This window comes from Parasteatoda tepidariorum, chromosome 2 (genome assembly GCF_982258835.1).
Source record: "Parasteatoda tepidariorum strain Cologne lab strain chromosome 2, Ptep-v5.0, whole genome shotgun sequence".
Classification (NCBI taxonomy): Eukaryota; Metazoa; Arthropoda; class Arachnida; order Araneae; family Theridiidae; genus Parasteatoda; species Parasteatoda tepidariorum.
In genome coordinates this window covers 91496574-91516416 of record NC_141756.1, presented here as the reverse complement: position 1 = coordinate 91516416, position 19843 = coordinate 91496574, and the positions used below count along the sequence as shown (strand labels likewise).

Sequence of the window (19843 nt, the reverse complement as noted above, 5' to 3'; positions counted from 1 at the left end):
TGAATAAATTAGTTAGGAAAACTATTTTAAGAAGATTAATCAGCCAATAATGTTATTTTCTGACGAACTCAACTTATTTAATATTATGCAATATTTTATTGATATTTTTTAAAAAAATTTGAACTACTTTGTTTATTTACATTGAAAATAAAATAATGATATTGAAATGTAGTACAGTACAACGTTCGAAACATGGAAATAAATACACCACACAAATAAAATTGCATAATGACAAATCATTTTTCACTAATTACATTAAATATAATTGAGTTATAGCACTAAGCTAAACGTAATGTCAAAAATTTTAGTTCATTTTAATTATCACTTGACAAAGAAAAGGATGATACAGGGTTCATACACATTTGTTGAAATAAAATATGAATTTTCAAAATTGTCAAAAGTAATCCAGTTGAAGGTATGAGTTTTTTACATACTTATTGATAATCTTAAAAATGGGGGAACATTACAGCATTTTAATCTGTTAGACAGAAAATTCAAGTGAAAAAAATAATACAGATTAAAAAAATAAGTATGACATTAAACTGCATTTCTTAGCGCATAATAATAGCAGAAGAAAAAACCCTGCAAAAATGAAATTATTAAACTTTTTTTTAAAAAAAAAATTCATTATTTGGAAAAAGGTGACAGTGAATATCATATAATTCTATCTAAAATCGTTTTAAATACTTTGATAAGATTACTCAGTATCTCAAAGGAAAAATTTTTTATAGATAATGAGAAATCGAAAATCTCAAACATGTTTAAAAATTAGATCAACTGAGTACACCTAAAATTATTGAGAAATTAGGGGAGGAAATAAAATCTGGTTTATGTAAAAAGGAAATTTTAAAATTAAATTTATCTCAAAAATTCATTGAATATTAAAATCAATTTAGCTTTATAAGAAGGTTGCTTTATACTGAGACATAGGAGGGAGGAACAAAGCTGCCAAAAATTAATATTTACTAAAATATAATCTCAATATAGAATGTAGGCAAAAGGGAAATTTTTTTAATAGATACATAAAAAAAATCAAACTAGAAAATGTATGAACCCTTTCTTAAAAAAAATTCTTTTTCTTTAACAAAAAGTAAAATAGTAATAAAAAAAAGAAAAGGCTTTCTTAATGAAGGAATTACTGAAAGCAAATAAAGATTTCAAATATCACAAGGAATGTATTCTGACATACATTATATTAAGCATTATTAAACATCTTATTCTACCTTCAAAAATATATAACTTAAAATGCTTAAATTTTATTATTCCTGGGGGAAATTATCAAAAATCCTAGAATTATTAGGGTTTCCCTCCCAGGCACTTATTCATTTCATTTCTTAATTGCTGCAAATTTTATCAGCATTGTTTATGCTATTTTTTATAATAAATAAAGGTTAATAATTACTATTTAAATTTAATATAAAATGTTTATATTATTTCATTATTTTTGAACTTTAATTTACTTTCCTTCAAGTTGTTACATTGTTTTTAGGTAAAACAGATATTACTGAAAGAATCTTAGATGGCATTGGCAATTAAAATTGTTATTTATAGTTACTTTGCAGATTTTAGATAGCCATGTTAATAATTCAAATTATTAAAAATAACATTTATTAATGCACTCAGTATTAACAAGGTAGTTACAATAATAATTAAATAAAACTAAATTTCGTAAATCAAAAACAGTGCAATTTATGCTTTGGTTTTGAAGAAACAATATTCATTAAAAAGAGATGACATGGAATGACAAGTTTTATGCATTCCACAATTAGTGTAAAGTTTAATACTTACTCTTTTACACAACACAATAAAAGTCAACAATTCTTTGAAAGTTAATTCAGTACATATGAGTACATCATTTAAATAATTGTTAAAATCTATACACTTCATACTACTGGCTTCAGTGAAAAAGAAAGTTTCGGTCTCACTTTTCCTTTGTTTAAAATTACTTGTTGTTCTTCTTTAACCTTTTTCTCTCTTTCTTTAGCAAGCCTCCTCCTTTCTTCATCAATTCTACGTTGCTCTTCAATCATAGCTAGTCTTTCTTCAGCCTAATTATTGCAGGAAGAAAAAGAATTGGGATGAATAATTGATAGAGAAATTAATGACTTTTCAACTTTGGGATCTTAAATACCAAGTTGATTTGAAAAATATTCAAAATTAAGCATCACTTTGTTATAAACCCTTATTTTCAATAGAAAAGTTAAGCCTAACTGTGTAAATTAAGTTTAATGCATTTAAATTTATAATTAATTAAAATTCCCTTTTTTATAAAATAAAATATTAAGAAACAAAAGAATATTCTTAAATATTATATATGCTCTTATATTTGTTAAAATGCATTTATAATTTAAAGTGTCACAAAATTTTATTCAACTGAAAATTCCAAATAAGATATTCTTTTTAATAAAATATTTTAATATAAAAGAAAGTTTTTCTGTTATTTTTCAGTCCCTAGTTAGCTGTTCAGTCCTAACTGAACAGCTAACTGATCAAGAACTAAAAAATATTCTTTTTAGTACAACTTTTATTCAATAAACTGTAAAAAAATTACTTTTCATAAAAAGTAGAGTAAAATGGTTTGAATCAGATAAAAACTATAATAAAAATCTTATAATGAAACAGGTCTACTACTTAAAACCTTTTAATTAACTGAAAAACTTATTAACATATACTTCTTAAATAAAATTGATAAATATTAGATTATGATTGTTATATTAGATTACTGATTATTGAAATTGATAAATTTAGATTATAGTATATATCTGTTGATCCCTTTATGAATTTGACAACCTTCACGTCAACTCTTTTGCCTATGCATTATTTCGTTTTCTGATTCTATCGCTAATCATGTTAATGTGGTTATCATCATTAATTTTGATTCGATAACATACTCACTTCTATAGGGAAATTTTGAGATACATAGGTGCATAATTAATGATAGATCCACTCGAAATATAATCTATATTTTGATGTTAATTGAATAAATTGTTAACAGCTTACACTTTTTTGTCGTGACTAACATTTGAAACATATTTTGTAATCCTTGCATAATGTGAATTTATATTTATGATCGGAAAGAGGCAGGAATTGCTAGGGTAACCTTTGAAATTAATTTATCTAAATATAAAATAAACTTGGACTTAATTTCTACTAATGTTAAGAACTTACTAATTTTTTATGAGCTTCATCAACTTTTCTTTTGTTTTCCTCTAAAATTCTTTCAAGCTCTTCTCGCTTTTTCTTTTCTTCTTCCTAAAGAAGGAAAAAAAACGTATTAAAAAAAACTCAATAAAAATCAATGAATTAAAGTGTCTACATTAGTTTAACAATCAACCAAGATTACCATTGTAATATTATCTCCAAATATCCCTGATAAAGCCTACATTATAGCGTGAATAAAATTTTATAAGAAAAGAAATTATTGAAAAAATTTTTGCTATATTAAATAGGCATAATCAAACTAAGGCAAATACCATTAAAACTTGCATAATATTTATTAAAAGTTCTGTCTTATTTTTAAATAACTTTACACAAAAAATATAACTTCTTTAGCTTATTAATAACCATAACTTTGTAATTAATGTAATGAATAATATTCAAATAATTTTGAAACACCAATCATTGCTGCAATAAGTAATGCAGACAATTATTGGAACATCTGAAATATTGAGAAACAAGTAGTGATGGGAGTAGGTGTACCATAGAATTTAAGAGTAGAAAACAATAAAAGACTATAGTAATAAGCTAAAAAACAAAATAAAAAATGCAAATTGAAAATCTAGTTGCAGATAGCTTTGGTTCTATAAACAAGCATCATGCATTTTGAAATAACAGCTCATACCTAAATTTTGTACTTGCACTTTTTATTTTGCATTTTATAGTCCCATTTGTCATAAATCATTCTTTTCATCTTTAACTAAGATTGATTTATTTAAACATAAATAGTTTCAAAAGTTACAATGCAAATTTTACAAAGAAATACAATAATGGTTCAAGAAAATTGATAATATATCTTGACAAACATACTCATAAAAAATTATAGTTAATATTATTTTAGTGCTATTCAATTTACTATACAGCCTGTGTCGAAACAGCTCTTCATTCAGAATCCGCATACTGCGATGCACCTAGAATCTCGAAAAAGAATCAAAAGACAGAAATGTTGAAGTAATCAAAACAGTCTATTGACACAGATGAAAAGGATATGATATATACATGCAAAACATTAATTACCCCTGAATCACTGAATATACTATAAAAAAGAAGAAAAAATTTATGAAAAAAAAATTACCATACAATAATTGCCTTTGCAATTTTTTAAAATTTTTTCTACTAAGAAAAAAATATAACCTGCACTCAAACCTGTAAGGAATTAGAATGTAGAGAACAGAGAATACATTAACAAATGTTAAAACAAATTTTTTTTAGAAAAATGCTGTAACTTACCCCAGCAATTGCACCAATGTTTCCATTTCTTTAAAAAATTCCTCACACTTTTAAAGTTCTTTACTTCCAATCTTGAATCTTTTTTTCTGAATTTTAAAATTAGTTCACTGAACTGAGTTTTTTGAGGTGGAAAACTGTTTTTAAATGTCTAATGTTTCTTGAATGAAGGAAATTTTTTCCCCAGCTTGCTAAGTGATCAGCGCAGTTGTATCAGCAATGAATGCACACAGTGTTCAAGGATAAAAATCAAAGTTCAATGCAGAATTGTAAATAAAATTTGCCACAAGAACAAGGCACATCTGATCACACTTTTTGGGACTAGAATTAAGCTATTTACTTACAAAAAAAGTGAATAAAATTTAAAATTATACATATTTTTTACTTATTTAATGAAGCAGCAAATAAAAGCTGAAATACCTAAGATTTGAAAGTAATATTAAAATATAAGACTGAAGGATTTTAAGAATTTTAAGTCTACTAAAAATGCTCTCATTTCTAGAACTTAATAATAACGTAGAAGTTTCTCAAAAAGTTAAAGGATATGTAAAGAGAAGTATTTGTATATTGCACATAGATAAGTATCTTATAAGACAAGAGTGTTTTTTGAATATCAAACTTTTCAAAAACGAAAGAGAGAGAGAGTGAAAAAAATTATTTTAACAAATTTGTTATGATACTCATGATCTGATGTAATTTTATAAGAACACTTCGAACAAGATGATAAAACTTAATTACCACTTGCTAAAAAACTAAATGTTTTTGAAAATTTAATTTATACTTTTTAACAAAATGAGTCTATATTTGAAAAATAAATAAATACCTTCATACTTGCACGTTACTAATATAAAGATATGGGAAGCATTTGTTTATCACAGTGTCTACAGTACACAGTTTGCATTTGTGTACTGTTATCTTATACAGGGTATCTGCTACATTTTAGATTTTCAAATTCATGACTTTTCATGATTTTCCATGACTATTTCCAAGAGTTTTTCATGACTTAACAAAGTTACTATTTTCTTGGACAAAAACGCAACAATAAATTAAAAAAAGCATTATAATAACATTAATTGAAATTATAGGTATAACCAAAGCTGCTATACTCTGCATCTTCATATTTAGATTTTAAATTTAAAAAACAGAGTAAAGAAAGAGTTGAAACAATAAAATAGCTGAAAAAAATACAAAAGCAAAAAAATTTTTTTTCTGTAGAATAATATTCTAAAGAAACTTTTCTTGCTCATCTGAAAGGAAAGAAATACTCCTGATTTTTCTGTTCTCATTTCGGAATAAAAAAAATTTGCCAATGACTGGTTTGCTTCAACTAGAATTTTAAATTAATAAAGTTTTTAAAAAAATAAATAATAAAAATTCTTAAATCACAGAAGAGTTTAAAAGATATCCCTCTAGAAATGATGCTTTTTTTTCTCATTTTCTGAAAGAACACCATAATTTTTAAAGAAGATGATAAAATAACTTTATATTCTAATAAAATATGCCTGAGTGGTGATTTTGTTAGGAATTCAGATATTTGGAACAGGATGAAATTAAAGCAAAAAAAGAAAAAAAAAAAAAAAAAAAACAATTTTGGAGCAGCAAAACAAAATTTGAAGCATATTTAATAAAAAAATTAAAATAAGAATTTAATAACAAGAGTTTTTTGTTCATTAATAACATATCTTATTTTTTACACTTTTTTGAAGGTCCTTGCATAAACAGATTACTAAGTTTCTTTTTGGTATCTTCCAATACTGTTAAATATTCTGCTATCCTCGACTTAGCCTCAGATAAGAGGAATAGAATTATTAGGACATAGAATTTTATCTTTTGCAGAAGAAGATAAGGATGTCATCGCATTTGTGGTATCTAGTGCAACATCTATTAAATTTGAATTTTGCCAAATTTCTGCATTTTCTACCTACAAAGATTTTAAGTGCTTTCCTGTCAAACTAAGAAAAGCAGAACTCTTTAAAAAACGCCCTAACAATGTTTAAACTAGAGACACCATTTCATCATACAGCAAGTGAATCAATGGTGTTTCAGTTTGGAAAAGACCTAAAAATATATCTAATATAGCCGAAATATTTCTTAAAAATGAGCTTTTGGCAAAAGCAATTTAAATAAATTCAATATTGAGTGGCTCATACTATTTTTTAAATTAATAATTACTTTATTTAATTCTGTAAAAGGTAATTTAAAACTCTAATTAATTTAACTATTAAAGGTTATTGAGTATATTTTTCTTAAAATTTAAATAAATGTTATTTATAGTAGTGTATTCAACAAAACATTAACAAGATTAATATTGATCATACCGAATTTATAAAAATATGTAAAGAATTAAACAAATTTTAATAAATTTATATTACTAATGTTAATTAGTGAATGGCCCCTAAATTTTTTTATTTAAAATTGATTACCTAGTACAGTATTCCATTAATGAAATAATTAAAAAAATTAAATAATTTTAAAATGCAAATACAATGAGTATTGAAGCTAAAAATTTTTTGTCAGAAGTAAATTATTATATTGTCCCTACACTCATAATATTTAACAAATCTATAATAACTAAAAAATTTTACATCAATTGTTTTAAATCAAATCTTTATGAGATGAATTAAAGTATTTTTGAATGACAAATCTGAAAAACTTAAGATTTATTTGCTGCTTTAAAAATTCTGAAAGCCCCTCTCTTCATACTTATTTAAAATCTTGCCTCTAAATATTATTAAGTTTTTCCTAAAACAAAATAAGAGCACTGAAAATTTTAAAAGTAATATAATAACACAATAATAAAATGCAATAAGTAAAAAAAAAATATTAGTAAAAGAAAAGTAATAAAGTATAAAAAAAAATTTGCAAACAATTTGCAATTAGTGGATGGTCCCTCAGATAAAAATTTACGTTTAAGAAACTCAATTAATTCTATCTTTATTAATTAAATGAAAAAAAGGGAGATGGAAATTTTGAGGTTTTGAAGCTTTGTGATTCTTGACTGCTCTGAGGTTCAACATAAAAAACACGTACTTAGTGAATGGTCCCCAAGTTAATTCCAAGATCATGGGTACTATTCTATAAATAGAATAGAGCAAGAAGGCCATTAGCTTGCCATTGATGAAGACGATAGCACTTCAATAACGATGAAATTAACAAGATAAGTAAAATTTTCTTTTGCTATTAAAATTTGGCAATGTTTAGCTGGTCCCCGAAAATTCGTGGGAAGTCTCGGTTGCAATTCCATTGGTTCCAATTCAGAGAGTGAAAAATTAAATCTGAAATTGAGAATATCTTGCAAAATGAAGCTGAGTTGCACATGAGAGTGCAAGAATCCTTCCCACTGAATCCAGAGCAACCCCCCACATGGCAGTAGCTGGGTTGCCGCAAAATTGTGACTTGGCGATACCCAGGGGAAAATATCCCTTTCGGCACAGAGAGGCGCAATTTAAGCCTACTACTTCAATTTGGAGCATGTAGGTGCAGGTTTTCAAAATTGGCAAGGATCGGCGCAATTGGAGCAGCACTTGCAACACTGGGAGACCTAAATCCATGACTTTCCATGATTTTTTCAAAAAAATAGCAAAAATCATGACATTTCATGACAAATTTTGTTCAATACTGAAATTCATGACTTTCCATGATTTTTCATGACTTTCCAGGTGCGCGGATACCCTGCTTATATTAACAAAAAAGCTACATTTAAAAGAAAAAAGTTATAATAGTTTCAATTTTGTGATTAATTACATAATAGTTTAGAGTAAAAAAATTATGAACTAGTTTATACCTGCAACATTAAATACAAATTCAATTTTTTGCCATAAAAATAGTAAAAATTATGATAATTGGTTACAACAAGCACAACACAAAATATTTTAAAAGTTAATAGGTTCTAAAAGTTTTGGAAAAATTGTTCACTCATGAAAATCATCACTTAAATTTTCAATAAAATTATATTGGAAAAAAATTACATAAATGATTATCAATGGTTTAAAATTTGAGACTTCACATATACAACTGAATGAAGTTTGAACATTACTTTTTTATGCATAGGAATTGGAAATCGCTTATACTTTTTTTACGCAAAAGATTGCAAATTTTGTAATACCCCAACAAGTTCAAAAAGTGTGATCTGTGAAATTTAAGTTCTTGAAAAACTGATAATTCATATAAATCATAACTGATCATCAATGCCTTAAAAATAATGAATTTTCACGAACATGATGGAATCAGGTTTGAACATCGCTTTTTATGCAGATGAATTAGAAATTTTGAAATTTATGCACCAATAAAAGACTTATTAGTAACACAAAGATGTTTTGTTCAGTTGATAAAATGATAAGATTCATCATAAGGAAAAAGACATGAAATGCTGCCACTCTTGTATGTAAGATACATATTTTATAGATAATACGTAACGAAATATTTTATATTTTTCTTAATTTAAATTAGAATTACAGAAACTAGAAAAAAAAACTATAATTAAGAAACAAAATGGAAATTCAAGACTATTGAATTTTTTATTTATTTTTTAATCATCAAAGATTTGATTAATTGCAATTGGATAGAAATTTAAATCTGGCTCTAATTAAGCAATTTAAAAATTTTTCCTTCTGAGATGTATAATCTTCTACACATTAAAATTCTTTATGTTTAAAAAACTAAGTATATGCATCTAAATTGCACTTTTACTAATAAATTAAAACGGATTTTCGTTCAAATTTATTGAGTGCAATAAGATGCATAATCTATCACAATCTTGAATGTTTCAATCGATTCATACGATTTACAATGTATTCATACAATTTTCAGATTTATTGAAAAATGAAAATTGCCATAAAAGTTGAAGATATTGAACCGCTTGAAATCAAAGAGAAAACACAAATCAGTATTTTGCAGAACAGTATTTCCTATTACCTCCTTAGATTTTTGAGCTTCAAGCTCCAGTTTTTGGCGACGTTCTAATTCTTCTAGCATTTGTTTTTCCATTATTTTCTTCGCTTCCTCGACTCTGCGCAAGACTTCCTTCTCAATATCATCTTTCCTTTTTTCAAGCTCTTCTTCAACTCTTTTAGCAACAATTTCTTCAATTCGCTTAGAAGTTTCTTCTTCAACTAGTCTAGATTCTAATTCTTTTTGCCTCCTACAAAACAAAACACATTTTTTAATAGTTTGAAGGTATGATGGAATACAAAAATATCCACTGTTTGCTGAAAAAGTAAGACTGATAAAAAAATAAAAGAAAAATGAACAAATTTATAATTCCGAACAATGGTAAAATGCCAGAACTTAAAAATTTTTCTTTTTTGCAACATAATTTTTTTGGAATAAGAAAAATGTTATAAGTACGATCAATACCTTAAGGTCAATGCCTAATAAATAATCACCTTAAGATAACCTAAATTTCTGAGAAGCTATAAGTAAAACATTCAAGTCAGTACAAAAAAAAAAAAAAAGCTTAACTTTTTTTTCTCTACTACTAATTTTACATTTTAAAAAAAAAAAAAAAAATTTCATGCGAGTTTATTAATTACTTAAAGAATTACTAATTTATTCAAATTTTCTTCATTTTTTTATCAGTTTGATGAGGGAAAGGTATACAAAGTAATTATCAACAATGGTAAAGCTCAAAAAAAAAAGTAAAATGGTGAATTACAAGCCTCCACAAAACAGAATATAGTTCAATGTAACCTACTTACAATACAGTTCTTTGATAGAGCAAAATGGATCTTTAAACTTTTATTTAGCTCAGTACTATAAAAGTAAAGTGAGTTAAGAATTGAAATCATCAAATATCTGAAAAAAAGAAGACAGAATATTTCATACAAGAATACATGTTATTACAAGCTAACTCCTAGAATAAGTATCATCTTAGAAAACTTACAATATTAGCCAAAAATTAGTCATTTTCCATTTTGTAATTATTATTAGATGAACAATTCCTTTTACTATAGCATTATATCATGATTTAAACTAAGGGAAACTATATTTACTTGTTGCACTCTGAAATTCAAAATACAATAAAAAAAAATAAAAAAAGGAATATGTGTTTGACAAATTTATATATATATAAATATACATATATATTATGAAAGGTGTATCATATTTACAATTTAAAAAAGTTAAAGCTGAGGTTTTCCTAGGAAAAAAGCAAAAAAAAAAGGTAAATTTTTTTTTGGATAGATCAATTAAGGTATGTATTTGTATCGCATTAACGTAAGGATGAGATCATATTGAATGTTAAAAATGTACAAATAATGTTACAAAACATTTTTAAATAATTAAAATGTGCTACATCAAATATGATACAAAACATATTAACTTTTTGACAACCAGAAATCAAAACAAAAAAAAATGCCGTTAAAAAAATAGAAATCCTACACCTCATCTGGAGATAAATAAAAAAGTTGCGAATGCTTGAAAAGTTTTCACCCCAAAACGTTTTCCCATCTATAGAAGAAAAAAAATTATTTGAAAGAGACGATATTTTTAAATTTGCTGTTAATAATTTCACACAATTTTTGTGACTTGACCAAAACATAACTGGTTCTAGAAATACAGTAACAAAAGAAACTGCATATTCTTTGTGTACTATCACTAAATTTTGGCCAATACTGCAATGAAATTTTGAAACTAACACATTACAATATTTAGTTAATATTTGAAAACCCTGCAATTTAATCAAAACAAAGAAAAAAAATATTATGGCGCCACATAAAACATTTTAAATATGCTGCACTGAATAAAATGTAATTATGTATGCAACAATTTATATTACAATTACCTATTATAAATAAAAATAATCCAAGTGTCGACTGTTTCCAAAAATCTATTTTTTTTTAAAACAAAAAACAACTTAAATAAAAAGAGAGACATCCTGTTTAAAACAAATAAAATCAATTGGAAAACTATTGAAAGAAATTTAGAACATAAAGTTTTAAATTATGAAAAAAATTTGAATAGCAGAATGCCAATTTAGATCTACGAAAGGATTTTAAAAATACTTACAGTTGTTCTTATTTAAATATTTTCATAATGAGTCACCAATCAAATAATTTACAATAATTTATTGATAACTAAATACGCAAACATTTACATAATTATTTTCATCAATAAGATTATTTTTATTCATAATATTGTTGCTTTAATATTTGAAAATTAGAATTAAAAAAATCAAATGCTTTTTATATAAGTTAAATTAAGAGGTAATTGGGAAGTTTTTTAGAACAGAACTAAGTACAACCAAACGAAATGTTGAGATGTTTTTTTCTTACAGCAGTTAAGTTTACAATTTGATAAATATAAAAAAACATTAAAATATGAAACCATTTTTTTTAAAGAATTTTATTAGTTATCATTTTTCTCCATTTAAATATACTACAGAGTTGGGTTTTTTTTCCTCCAATAAAAAATATAATATAATGAAATTTTTTGTAAGACAAGCTAGAAATTAATTTTCAAGAAGTATTTGCCAGTTAATTTGTTAGACAATAACCATCCTCTCCTAAAATACTCACATTTAAAAGGCATCTTCTAGCGTATTAAAACTAAGAACTACCCGTTCTATTATGTTGCTTTAACTCCTATAAATGTTTTTCCCTCCTTTTTCAATTGTGTCATGTGTAATTTAATATTAAAAGTAATACATTATATTTATACTCATTTTCTGAAATCATTTGAAACAAAATCTAATGCGACTAAATAGGAACCAAGCCCATAAAGCATCATTCCTTCATTTAAATCTTTTTCTGTTGATTAACACAAGAGTAAATCTACATAACTTTCAACATATAGGCCTAAACAGCTTTTGTCTCCATCAACTAACTTAAAAACTACAGGTGCATGAATATTTGAATTAGCTTTTTTCTTTCCTTTTTTTCTCTTATTCATTTTGATAAAAAGTAACAAAAAACTTTAATTACGACATGGAGTTTGAAAGCTTAAAATAAATATTGTTAAGAAAAAAAATTCAAAACAAATATAGTATAGTTAGTCTATGGTAAGAACTCCCACCGCCACAAAGTCTGAGGCCATCTGCCGCTACAGAAATAAGAATAGTGCATTTCAGGGAGGCTAGTTGCTCATCACACTAGGTCGAACATAGTAGATTAAAGGAAAGTATTCCCTTTTTCTAGCTGACGCGAGGCGAAACCTGTCCTAAACAACTACCCCACACCCCTACTGGAAATAGTTATACCTTGTAACCATAGTCACCACCATGGGTTCAGATGAATGGCTAGGGGAGTTCTTACTTTACACAAACTATATATAAAACCTAAAAATTAAATTAAGAATTAAAATATCACAATTGTTTTTTTAAGAACAATTATTAATTTTATTGTTTTACTTAAATGAATCAATAAATGAATAAATATAAAATGAAATGTTGTGTACCTCATCCTCTCCATTTCAGCTAATCTGTCAACTTCATTCATTTTTTTTAACCTCCTCAAATGAGAACTATAACCACTGACACCATCACTACTGCTGCTTGATGAAGATGAAGAGTGAGAGCGTTTTCTGGAGGGGAAAAAAAAAGAAATTTCTATCAAAACCATAATAAAAATGTATTACTCATGCCTGTCAACATTGGAGAAATAAAATAACGGAGATTTCACTAATCGATCCGACTTTGGGTTCACGAATACTGAATACTGATGTTCAACTTTGTATCCTTGTAATTTTAAAACCCAATCTAGAAGACAAGGGAACTTCTGGATCAAGTATTGGAAGATATTTGCCTTTGTGGAGGACTTTTTGATGTAACTAACCTGCATTTGAATTACATGCAGAGGAAAAACTCCCTGACGACAAGGGGACTCTAACCCGTGATCCGTCTGTCACTGAGGATATTTCACTTCAGCACTGTGATCGGTGCAAGCCGGGTGCGGAATGCGTATTAATCAGACATAGCTGGGATTTACCTCATTGGAAAGCGAACACTCTACCCCCTGAGCCATCACAGCTCGACTTAAATACTCAATATACTTCAGTAATGGCATTAGCACCATCTGTTGAGGAATAAGATAAGTATTTTTGTCATCAGTGGATATTTTATCACCAAATTTTTATTATTTTTAATTTTCTTCAATAATTACAGTGAAATTTGAGAATATATGGGTAAACAGGAGATAGTCGTAAAATACAGGAGTCTTCGTTAAAAAACACAGGACTAGGCAGGTATGATTACATAACATAAGGTTCATAAATAGAAAATTCAAATAAATAAAAAAAGAGAGTGTTTTAAGAAGCAGATGTGTATAATATGCCTGAATGTGGTAAGACCACTTGCAGAAAATTTTTTATTATTACTAAAAAAGAAGAAAAATAAAGGTCAAAGTTCACACTTTTGCCGTTATAACGTCATTGCACTTTCAAGGAAAAGCCTGATGTGATAAGAATAATATAAAAATACTGATAATAAATTACAATAATAATAAAAAATTTAATATTCAGTACAATTTATGAATGTGATTAAACTGAGTTTAATTATAGACATTTACAGTTGATAGACATATACAGTTACAACGACATTTATATTATCCGTACCTTCCAGCATGTAAGATTTTAAGTAATTGTGCATGGCTAAATTATAAAGTGTAGATTATTTCTTTGAATTTATGCATAAGAACTCACAAGAAAGTGAAAGTATAATTTCAGTACAATAAAATCTGCTTTTTATATAAGTCACGCTTATATTTTGATGACAGCAATTCTATATTCCAATTATTGTTTATATTCTTTGCGCTCAACCAAAATCAACCATTAGAAGTTAAAATAAATATCAAATTGATTCTAATAATAATAATTTAAACAGTACAAGCATTGGGCACTTTTGTATCAAAGTATCTTGCTTTAAGTAACTTAAAAACAAAAAAAATAGAAAATATCTTAATAAAATCAGATATCAAAATAAAATCAGACAAATACTGTATTAATAACTGAATAAAAAAAATATTATTGAAATTAAACTTCTAACTAAATTGCATAATTAAAATAATTTATGATTTTTAAATAATGAAAATATATCTAGTTTCTTATGGAACGAGTACAATTAAACAACCATAATATTAATCAAAAACCAATAAAATTATTTTTTATTGAATCAACCGATTGTAATATCTATTATCATACGATTCATTTCAAATTTCATCAATACGTTTCTTTAAATTTGCATTTCATGTCCATGTTTTTAGTTCAAAGGTAAGCTTAAACAGAAAACAACATTTAACAGCTATAAACATCATGCTTATAGCTTTGTCTTTGTAGCGTTTATCACACCAACGTAACATAAAGATCAGAATTTGAAATAAATGGAAGCTTGCACAATTGTTTCAAATCTTACATATGAGAGCGTATATAAGCTAATGTAATGTTTCACGAAATTCCCGATTTACTATTCTCATTAACTTAAATAAAATTAAAATATTTCACAAAAATTTAACTATATTTGTAAAATAAACTAATCTAAATCAATTCAAGAACAAATAAACAAAAACAATTAAAAAAATTCTAGTTAAAAGAAAAACTTTATATTTATAACAATAAATAAGTGAGAAAAATATTAATGCATATACACAACCAACAAATTTTTTAGGAGCCAGGTTATTTTTATATTTGGCAACAATTTAAGTGATTTTAAACATAATTTAAATGTAACAAGATGTACCAGGACAAATTATACTGAATACAGAAATTTTAGCCTTATCAAATTTTCAAGCTGATTTAATAAATTTAACAAATTTGAATCTATTTTTCTCTTATTTCTTAATTATTTTTTATTTCAGCTAGTTTTTGTATTTATTAAATTTATTAGTTATTTCCATTGTACTAGAAACATTTTATTCCTAGAGAAGAAAATGATACCAATCAAATATCAAAACCTTTTTTAATATAAATAGTGAATAAAATAATGGATAAATTAAGATGTGTCTCAATGTTTAAAAGAATCATGTTGGGGACAACAGAGAAATTGAATCTTTTCAGGCATTTTCTCAGACAACTATCGCTCTTTTAATTGCAAATTTCTTACCTTTTTTTGTTACCATCTTGAGAGTGCCTGTCTAGCTTATTCAATTCTAACTTTGATAATCTAAAAAGAAAAGAAAAAATATGTATACACAAAATATTAGCACAAAAATTTTAAATACTTTATTAAAAAAAGAAGTTTAATATAAAAAATAACTATAATAATGTTATTTAAAAAATATGAAAATGGTAGAAATAGTCAACAAGTTTTTTTCAGTTAACTGAAAAAAAAGAAAAATGAACTTATTGTATTGTAAATAGTCATTCACACACAAAAATAGTTATAGAAAAATGCTTATTTAATAGACAAAAAATTTGAATTCTTTATGCCTACAATCGGCATTATGCCTACATTATGCCTAGTATCGGCACACATAAAATTAAAATCTAATTCCACAGCTTTGTCAATTTTTGCAAAATAAATTATAAAATGGAGTTCAAATCAACAAGACATTCATTTAAAATATACAGCAAATGTAATGTGATCAGACTGTAATAAAAATAATTTTAACTTTCAGTAAAGAATCAATCAGTACATGTTCTCACACCAACCATCACTACAAAGGTATTAAAAGATTACAAAAGTATTAACCCTTTATATTACCTTGTTGCATATCTGCAACATACACAAAAAGCCTATGTCTTTGCCCCAACAAATTTTGAAGGACGATTTCGGCAATTGTCGGCCAAAACCAGTGCGCCATGATGAAATTAGGCACACAAAAGAATCAGATGCAAATACCCAAAATGCAAAGGATTTACACAAACTATTTGTGAGAAATGTGGTGTAGGACTTTGTTACAACAAAAGCAACAACTGTTTTAAAAATTTTCATATGAATTAAAATTTTTGAATCTTTCAATCTTAGTGCCATTTTTCACAATGTTGCAGGAATGCAACAAAGCACTTTTTTGACATTTTGCATAAGGTTGCAGAAATGCTACAATAAATTTTTTTCCAATAATTTTTTTTATTTTATGTTGTAAATTTTTTTTATTATTTTTTACATGCTTAGAATGATGTATTCTAATGTATGAGTAATTTTTATTAAAATCAGAGATGTTGAGATATAAAGGGTTAATTGATTGTGCTAGTAAATGCCCTGTGATGGGTACTAGTTACAATCAGTGGAGCTGGTCTCCTTTCATTAAAATTTCGCTGAGTCAAAACGACTGGGCCCTATAGCAGAATCGCAGCGACATTGTCGCAGTACGTTACAGAGTTCTTGCAGAAAAATATTTCTTTTGAAAAGTAAAAAACAATTTATTTTAATTTTCTACAGAAATTTACACATATTATTTGAATCATGCATTTAGAAAATCACTTTTTGACCCTCTCAATTCATGATATAATGTTTCAATTGTATTTTTGGCAGTAATTGATAATGATTTTCACATGGATTTTAAATATCCCGATATATTTCAAACAATATGGAAAATTCGAATCGTGCATTTGAGTATTTACTTTTAAGGAAATAATTCTATCAAATTTTTGACAGTTATTGCTATTGATTTCCGTATGGTTTTTAAATTCAATATATTTTATACGATATTATTTATTACAATAACCTTATCTCGAAATGAAACAAGAATTTGAGGAGTCTGATTCGAGTGATTCTCTCGTCAATCTTTTTTTAGGCTATTGCTACTACGGATTTCGTGAATTTTTTTCTATTGTGATGATTATTTACAAAATGTGAAGGAAATAATTTATGCTTTCTCCCACCCCCAACAAAATGAGAGAATATCACCCATAATATTAGAATAAAAAATTGTTCAATTAAAAAATATATATATTCTTTCTTTGTAAGCACAGCACTTGTGTCATTTTAAATAAATAACATACATGTTTGTTATTATTAAAAGTATATTGCCGAAAGATATTAGTGCTAGAGTTTTGTCGTATTTAGCTCAAAAAAATTCTGCCACTGGGCAACTGGGTTATAACAAAACCTAGGCAATTGAAAGGTCGGAAACTAGAAGAAAAAAAATCACAATAATTTGTATCGAACCCTTGTACAAACCTCAACAAATTAATTTTTAAACTATTGCAAGTCAAAAAACACCTTGACAAAGATAATATATATCAATACAGAAAAATACTAATTTCCTTTTTTAGCTCTCAATTCATTTTTTACCAGTGTTATTATGTAATGTTAAAAAGGTTTTTTGAACTACATAAAAAAAAAAAGGCCTTTACTTTCCAGATAAGCTTGGATGCATTTAACGGAATCAGAATAGGCTTTAAGAAACCAACATGGGTAGCACCAGTACTTCACAATGACAGTTCAGTGCCTTAAACACTAAACCATTAGCTCTTTTTTCTACCTAAATAACTATTGATTATTGGGTTCTAATATTTGATTATGGCAATGATTTCATACAGTGACACTGTAATCTTGAAAGTATTATGTTAATATCTGTTTGAACTTTTGATTATATACAACCATATACATGGAAAGGGTTAGTTACCAATCATATTGAATGAAAATTAAGGTTACAAAAATATGCCTGATATCAGTTTAAATAAAAATACTGATACCTTTGTAGATTAGATAATTTGATGAATTAAAACAGGCTTTCTTATAATAGGATTTTCGATCTAAACTTATTACAGTTCTAATTCATTTTTTTTTTTTTTGGTGGTCACTGTGTGGAAGTTGCCAGAGCTTGGCAACTACCACACAGTGGCCCGCATCAAACCAAAAAAAGCATCACAGAGAGGGACCAACTTGAAGGGTATAACGCGTAGCCAACCCCAAGAAAGGGATATATCTGTTGCGTCAACTACAATCGCCAAGGTGGCAAAAAGATTTTAAACTTGCAAAAAAAAATATAAAAAACAAATAAAACATGTAGATGTTGGGGAGATTATCGCCAAATAAGGTCAACTTTCGGGCAGTGGCCCGCGAGAAACCAATAAAAAAAAATCACAGAAAGTGACCAAAACTCCTGGTTACCCCTGGGGAAATATCCACAGGTTTTTTTTAAAAAATTTGCAAGTTTAAAATTTATTTGGCCCCCTTGGCAATTGTAGTTGGCACGGCAGATTAGGATACGGAAATATACCCGCAGTTGGCATGGCAAGTTGAGATACGAAAATATCCCTAGAAACAATTTCAGGGTTCCCATTGATTTAGCATTCTCTAGGTTAAAATTTAATATCACTTTATTTCAATTTGAAGAAATGTTTAAATAGAACTAAATTAATACAATGTAAAATATTAACAGTCAACGTCTCCCTCTCATTGGCCGTGGTAAAATTATCAAAAGTTGACAGATCCGTGGCAATGAAAAAGTTGGAAAACACTGCCTTGAAAGATACCCTTTATTTTTCGCCAAACAAAATATAAGACTGTAGTACGCATATTCTTGAATAACATATTACTTTTAAACTTAGTCATCTATTAGAAGCTACAGTAAACAAAATTACAAAAATGTCATTAAAATATGTAATAAGATATAACACATAAAAATAAATAGTGTACTAATGCAGCCATCCTACCTCGATCGAGATCGTTCCCGAGAATGCGATTTTTTCGATTTGCTTCTTCTTTCTCTTTTGTCTTTAGAATGAGATCTCTTGTGAGAATGTTTACTTTTATGCTTGTGCCTAGTAGGAGATCTACTACCACTTCTAGATCGTCCCATTATATTATCGAAAAAGCAAAAGTATTAGTGTACAATATAGTTATGCGTAGCAATCTTTAGATCGATAAATACAGTTTGTCACAGCATATAAGTGAAAAAATACTTCGATTTTCACTAATATAGATTAAAAAATGACAATTTAACTTAATTAGTTTTACAACCGATAATTTGATATTAAATAATTACATAAAACTCGTAAACACAGCTTAACAACAGCTTACAGCCAGCCGAAAAAGAATACAGGACAGGGAAATGTAAAAGTGTTGCCACTAAATGCTCTTTTTTTAGTATTTCTTTTTAACATATTTTCTTTAAAGAAACTCAAGTTGAATCATTTATAATCAAATATACATAAATTTTTTAACCATTAAAGTTAAAATCATTGGTATTCTTTTATCAATAAATATTTTTTTCAAAATTTCTACTCGTCACTACAGTTGCGCGTTGCGCAAGATGCGCACTCCGTTTTTAGTTTCGATATTTTGATCTTCTGCAATGTTTATATTTGAGGTTCATTAAAGACTGGCTAATTAAAGATTTTAATTGTAGTTATTTTTTAACTGTTATAATATTTCATGGGGTAAAAAGGTTGCATAGTTCCTATTTCTATTAATTTTTTCATTCTTCTTACGTTATTTATTATTTTTTTTAATTTATAAAAATCATGTAATTATTTTGCTGGAATTATCTATCTAAAACTTTGGTTAAAGGTAATGGTTTATGTT

At 26.6% G+C, this 19843-nt stretch overlaps 2 protein-coding genes across 5 annotated transcripts in view; one reads left to right on the top strand and one right to left on the bottom strand.

The window, feature by feature from the left end:
* Positions 1 to 216: 216 nt before the first annotated feature.
* On the bottom strand, positions 217 to 19559 carry LOC107438764 (arginine and glutamate-rich protein 1). Of its 3 annotated transcripts, none has more exons than XR_015431448.1 (7): positions 18973 to 19559; positions 15473 to 15532; positions 12835 to 12960; positions 8115 to 9583; positions 4447 to 5358; positions 3169 to 3252; positions 1932 to 2048 (listed from the first exon to the last, which is right to left on the bottom strand). XR_015431448.1 is itself a non-coding variant. In XM_071177827.2 (7 exons), exons 1-6 carry the CDS (start codon positions 19116 to 19118, stop codon positions 3210 to 3212), a joined length of 702 nt encoding a protein of 233 aa, XP_071033928.1. In that variant the 5' UTR covers positions 19119 to 19559; the 3' UTR covers positions 1932 to 2048; positions 3169 to 3209. The 3 variants fall into 3 exon arrangements, 2 of the variants coding, with proteins under 2 accessions (XP_015906610.1, XP_071033928.1); XM_071177827.2 differs by lacking the exon at positions 4447 to 5358 and adding an exon at positions 4027 to 4127 and having other exon boundaries at positions 9358 to 9583; XM_016051124.4 differs by lacking the exon at positions 4447 to 5358 and having other exon boundaries at positions 217 to 2048; positions 9358 to 9583.
* The window catches only part of na (sodium leak channel non-selective protein na), a 65245-nt gene continuing 64950 nt past the window's right edge, over positions 19549 to 19843 (top strand). For both annotated transcript variants that reach the window (XM_043044762.3, XM_043044761.3), the window contains exon 1: positions 19549 to 19828. The gene's annotated coding sequence lies outside the window, so the exon portion shown is untranslated. The remainder of the gene's footprint in view (positions 19829 to 19843) is intronic.